The 6451-nt window shown below is 34.0% G+C and overlaps 1 protein-coding gene across 1 annotated transcript; it reads right to left on the reverse strand.

The window, feature by feature from the left end:
* Nucleotides 1–596: 596 nt before the first annotated feature.
* LOC104889062 (uncharacterized) lies at nucleotides 597–5201 on the reverse strand. The gene is made up of 4 exons (XM_048644081.2): nucleotides 4299–5201; nucleotides 3268–3763; nucleotides 3085–3165; nucleotides 597–1376 (listed from the first exon to the last, which is right to left on the reverse strand). The coding sequence occupies exons 2-4, from the start codon at nucleotides 3715–3717 to the stop codon at nucleotides 1371–1373; spliced, it is 537 nt and encodes a 178-aa protein (XP_048500038.1). The 5' UTR covers nucleotides 3718–3763; nucleotides 4299–5201; the 3' UTR covers nucleotides 597–1370.
* Between the last annotated feature and the right edge of the window lie 1250 nt (nucleotides 5202–6451).

A 6451-nucleotide genomic window follows, 5' to 3' on the forward strand; every position in this document is an offset into this window, starting at 1 on the left:
AAAAGAAGAAAAACGTAAAATGAGCATAAAAAAGTTCAATGAAAAAAAAAGTAAAATGAGCAAAACGTAAAATGAGCAAAAACGTTGATAAATGAGTACAAAGTTGTTAAATGAGCAAAACCATAAAATAAGTGAAACAAAAATTGAGCAAAAATGTTATGAAGTGATCAAAATCTTCGTAAAATGAGGAAAAATGAGTGGTTCTCACCATAAGAGTGGTTCTCATATGAACCCAATTCTATGTATATATATATATATATATGTATATATGTATATATGTATCTATATATATATATGTATGTATATATATATGTATGTATATATATATGTATATATATATATATATATATAATATATATATATATATATATATAATATATATATGTATGTAATATATGTATATATATATATATATATGTATATATATATATATATGTATATATATATATATATGTATATATATATATATATATATGTATATATATGTATATGTATATATATATGTATATGTATATATATATATATATATATATTTATATATATATATATATATATATATATATATATATATATATATATATATATATATAGGGGCGAGATCACATGAGAATGTTTCTTACATGAGAAATGAGAATGAATCTCAACCACACGATTGGATTAGAGTCACAACACTTGTTCGTTAGAGTTATACCCTCTAAAAAATTTTGAGCCCAAAAAAAATTTATTTTTTTGAGTTTTTTTTTCTCTAATATTCTTTGTTTTGGAGTTACATCAATTTTTTTTTTTAGACTTATACTTCCTCCGTTTCTTTTAACTTGCAACCAAGAGGTTTGCACGGTATTTAAGAAAGAGGAGAGAGAGTGTGTGGGGTTACTTTATTAGAAGAGGATTAAAGAGAAAAGTAGAAGGGAGTTGGTCCCCATATTGAAGCATTAATCACGTGAAAGTACAACTGGGGTGGGGAATTTTAAAGTTCCCTCCAAGTTGAAATTTTGGTTTTTTTAATTTCCCACCAAAACCTAAAAGTCAACCATTTACAAATTTTTTACTTATAAAAGCAGAATCAGTTCCTTTCTCCAACAGTAGATTGTTTACAATATTACAAAAAAAAAAACTCTCCCACTTTCTCACACTCACTTACACAGCATACACTCTCACTTTGGTACACAAATGGATAATGGTACACAACACACACTCTCACTCTCACAGTGACGATTTTGATATCTCCATGGATGAGCTGCTGGAAATGGAAGAAATTTGTCTGGACACTTGGAGATTGGATGAAGAAATCAGTGTGGGGGAACTGTTGCATCTTCAGGAGGCCATGAACAACTACGAGGATGAGGATGAAGAAAATGCTTGGTATGTTTCTAACTCTGACAATGAAGATGAAATACAAAATCAAATCTTAGAATCAAATCAGATAGGCAATAAAAAACCTGTTTTAGTAAATGAACTCAGGCAACAACTAGTTGTCACCCTTTTTTCTGAGGCATAAAACTTTGTATTGCCTAGAGGCTTGATTAAAGAAATGGCTTTAAAATATCACAAACATAGGACTACAATTTTCAGAATTTGGAATGAAGCAAAAAAAACAAAAGCAACAGGGACTTCTTGTTAATGTGCGCCATAAGAAAGAGAATTGTGGTAGAAAATCTATGTTTACAGATGATGAGGTATTGAGGGCTGTGCCACTTAGATAGAGAACCACACTAAGGTCCTTTGCAGCTGCCCTTAAAGTTAGCCTAAGTACTGTGTATAGGCTATTAAAAAAGGGTATACTCAGATCACAGACAAACTCAATAAAACCCAAACTAACAACAAGCCACAAGATTCAGAGGATGAAATTCATTTTAGGACTAATTATTCCAAAAACTGTGACTTAGGGGCCAGATTTGATTTACTATATAATGTTGTACACATTGATGAGAAGTGGTTTTTCATTTCAAAAATCACACAATGATTCTACTTGTTGTCAGAAGAAGCTGACCCGTACAAGGCATGCCAATCAAAGACTTTCATTCCTAAAGTTATGTTCGAGGGAGGAATTGCTAGACCAATAATTTTACAATTAGCTCATGTATTATTTGATGGTAAAATAGGGATATTCCCTTTTGTGGAACACTACATAACTCAAAGGAACAACATTAACAGGACAGGGGGACACGGGAATTGAGAGCAAAACAGAGCATAACAAAAGATGCCATCAGGGATATGATTATTCAAGTTCTACTGCCAGCAATTAAATCAAATTGGCCTGAGTTTGGATGCAAACAAATATGGATACAACAGGACAATGCAAGGCCCCATATTAAACCAGATGATGAAGCTTTCCTACAAGCTGCTAGTACAGATGGTTTTGACATTCGCTTGGTTTACCAACCCCCATATTCCCCTGACCTAAACCTCTTAGACTTAGGTTTTTTCAAAGCCATACTGTCCATACAACACACTGATTTTCCAAAAACAATAGAAGAACTGGTCAAAAGTGTTCAAGCTGCATATGATGCTTATGATCCTAAGACAATCAATTACACTTGGCTGCATTTCATGTATGTCATGCTCAAAGTGTTGAAGGTTGAAGGGGGAAATAACTACAAAAATCCACACAAGGGAAAAAAAAAGCTTGATAGAATGGGTCAACTCCCAACTTTTGTTGAAGTGTCTCAAGAGTTGGTGGATGACACAATTGCTCTTTTGAATGTAGGGATAGTCACTAATCCAACAGGTGACTTAGCAGCTTGAAGACAGGGGATCGGGGATGAGCACTGACCATGCAACATTTTGGTGAATTACTTTTTTTGTAACAAGGAGAGTATGTATGATCCATTATGGTATTATCTACTTTAACTATGTTTTGCGTTTTTGGGTATAACTAGATGATATATTTAATTTGCTATTAACTATGAGAAACTAAACAAAGAGTAAAGACATTTGTCTCACAGTAAATTTGTTTGCTAATCCCTTTATGTGTAGGAAACTAAAAACAGAATAACACATCACCAAGTAAAATAGCACATCATCAAGTAGAATAGCACATCACCAAGTAGAATAGCACATCACTAAAAACAGGATAAAGTTTACCAAGAAAGATATCACCAAGTAGAATAGCACTTCAGTTTGCTTTCGCCTTCTGACAACGTAAGGCCAACAATAATCTTCCTTCTGACAATGTAAGGCCAAGAAAGATATCAATGTATGAAATGCATTGATAATGTAATGAAATGAGAAAGATAATGTATTGAAATGAGAAACAATGTTTGTAACCTTGTTTTCAATCAGATATTGGAGCACAGAAGTGCTAGGGCCCTCTTTAAATTGACTTCTAGGAGGGATTAAGGCTAACAATCTTCTTTCTTTAATTTTAGCCAATCTCCTGGCAGAATGTGGGTGTTTTTTAAGCCATTGTGCATCTCCTTTTTCAATAAAATGAGTAGGAGAGTCAGGAACAACCAAGTCTTCTTCGACAAACTGAGGTTGAATCAGAGAAGGGAAGTTCCCTGATTCAACCCAGGCATCTGGATTGGTGTAGCAATCCTCCATGAAGTTATCATATCCAGCCTCTTGTTCCTCTTGTACCTTTTGAGAAAATGGTGTTTCAGGCCAAGCAAAAAGGGGATCATCTGAATCAAGCCATGCTTTGGCACCATTAAAGGGTACAAATGATCCAATTGATTCCATTGATCCCAACATGCAAGAAGGTGTGTTTGAACTCATGTTCAAGCAAAAATTGAACCACTAATAAATTGCTGAATATAATTCCCTGAAAGTGTGATAAATAAGAAATTCATGCTACACAAAAAAAAAAGGCTATTTGAAGGGAATTAAAGCTTAGAACTTAAAAAAGGCTATTTAGGGGAGGTCTATACATCAATGTTTAAGAATTGCTTAAAATATCCATGTTTGACAAACTTGAACTCCGGTGACCATACTATTCTTTTCTCACAAAACCCCCCAAAAAGAGAGGAGCAGCATCAACTTAAACACATCTGAGTAAATTAACTACAGGGGAATGTAACTACTCTCTTGTAGTTTCCTTCTCTGTATAATATATTTTCATCATTGTTGTTTTGTTGTCGTCGAAAACTTATTTTAGTAAGGCCCCACATTTTAAAAATTAATCAGATGTTTCTAGCTTAATGATAAGATGATGACAAAATACAATCCTACATAAATTAGAGCCATGTGTTAAACTAACACTACTCGAAGACACCAAAACTCCATCAACTGTAAAATTCATCAAGTGACAAATTACTATAGAAACATTAGAAATATACAGAATTCCCTTTGCAAGATACCTTAAGTCTCAATTTCTGATCCGTAGCTTGTATGGTTGTCTCTTATCGAAGATCATAGGTCACCAACATTTTTCCTCTTGTAAACTCAATAGCGGTTGTTTCTTCACAAACCATCGAAGCACGTACTCAGTGCGAGCTTGTTTATGACGTGCAATCCAGATTCCATCTCTCAACAATACATTATTGTATGCGATTTGCAGATAAATCTACAAGAAAACCAAGCGACCCACAATTCTGATAGAGAGGAAAGCAGTGGATCACAAACCCTAGAAATCGCTAGAATAGTATGCGATTTTCGACAACAAATCTCATGAAATAACCATAAGTAACCAGCAAAAGTCAGATCCACTCGTAGAAGCCAAGTTTTTACCCAAAAATTAATTAATTTTGCAAGAATTTAGAGAGAGAAATTGTGAGAACTCAAGGAGGGTCTGACTGAGGAGAGAGAAGAAGGATTTTCAAGGGTCACAAAGATAAAGGTTGATTGTGAAGAACAGTTGGGAGATAAGGAAACCCGACAATAAATGATGAACAGTTGGGGAGATGGATCATAAATGATCCAAAAGAGTTCTCTAGAAGTCATTTATTTAGGGAAATATGTTGCCAGACAGATAAGAATCAATGGGAGGGGTTAATTTTAGAGGGAATTGTTAGGGTAGATTAATGTGGGTTTGGGTTGTAATTAATAGAGTCTAAAAAATAAGTAAGGGTATTTATGTAGATTTGTATGGGAAAACTTACTAAAAATGACTTGGTTGCAAGTATTATGACATTTTCCGAAAAGGAAAGTGATGCAAGTAAAAAGAAATGGAGGAAGTATCACTTATTCATAAGAGTTATAGCGCGTAAAATTTATTTTCATTTCTCATGTAAGTATGCATTCTCATATGAACTCACTTATTTATTTATTTATTTATTTATTTATTTATTTATTTATTTATATATATATATATATATATATATATATATATATATATATATATATATATATATATATATATATATATATGTTTAAGTTCATATGAGAACCACCCTTACGGTGAGAACCGTGAGAACCACCCATTTTTTCCTCATTTTACGAAGATTTGATCATTTCATAACATTTTTGCTCATTTTTTGTTTCACTTATTTTATGGTTTTGCTCATTTAACAATTTTGTGCTCATTTATCAACGTTTTTGCTCATTTTACGTTTTGCTCATTTTACTTTTTTTCTCATTGAACTTTTTTAGGCTCATTTTACGTTTTTCTTCTTTTACATTTTTGTACATTTTACGTTTTTGATAACTTAATGTTTTCTACTCATTTTATGTTTCTGCTCATTTGTTACTTTTTTTTTGCTCATTTTAGAAAGTATTTACTCATTTTAAGTGGTTCTCACGGTTCTCACCATAAGAGGGTTCTCACTAGAACCCAACCCTATATATATATATAGATGCAAAAGTAGATAGTAGAGGTTGAGAATGCAAAGAGAAGCTTTTGAAAAGGAAGAGTCCGGCATTGAAGAAAAATCAATTTTATGTTTTTGCATGAGCACTATTACATATCTATATATGACAAATAATTTTAAATAGGCTAATGTACCATTATAGCACTAACTTCATAGAATAAAAACTACGATTATTGCACCAAACACCTCCGACAAATCACAAAATTCACCATATACCCTCAATATTTCAAATATACACCATATACCCTTGAGTTTGCTAAAGTCTGCACCGTCTACCCTTTTCCTTTTCCTAACAGACGTTAACTCGCCGTTGTCATTATTTACAAGTTGCCATCATTAACCCCTAACCTTAACCTTGACCCCCCAACCCCCACCCACCCCTCTCCCCCACAACCGTAGCCCCCCACATAGCCCACCCACGCAAACCCCATACCCACCACCCCTTTCAAATTTCCGCAACCCCTACCCCTCCCCTTTTGAATTTCCCTCTCTTATGCTCCACGTCTCTCTTTCATCCTCTCGCCCCTATATCTTCTCTACACATGCAAAAATTCGAAGCTCCAGATTTCCCGCCTGAGTTCATCAATGAACTTCTGGTTGAGGACTGTAGAAATTCAAGAAAGGGGGGTTGGGAGCTGCCGGTTGTGGGGGATGGGGGAGAAGGGGCCTGCAGGGGAGTGAGTAAGGGGCTGTCAGGGAGGGGG

The sequence above is a fragment of the Beta vulgaris genome, chromosome 1 (assembly GCF_026745355.1).
Source record: "Beta vulgaris subsp. vulgaris cultivar EL10 chromosome 1, EL10.2, whole genome shotgun sequence".
NCBI classification, from domain to species: Eukaryota; Viridiplantae; Streptophyta; class Magnoliopsida; order Caryophyllales; family Amaranthaceae; genus Beta; species Beta vulgaris.

What these genes read in the sequence shown, in the direction of transcription:
- LOC104889062 (XM_048644081.2), bottom strand. Translation starts at nt 3,717, where the DNA reads ATGAGTTCAAACACACCTTCTTGCATGTTGGGATCAATGGAATCAATT. An exon ending in AATATCTGATTGAAAACAAG is followed by an intron (nt 3,166 to 3,267) that starts GTTACAAACATT and finishes TTACATTGTCAG; the next exon opens with AAGGAAGATTATTGTTGGCC.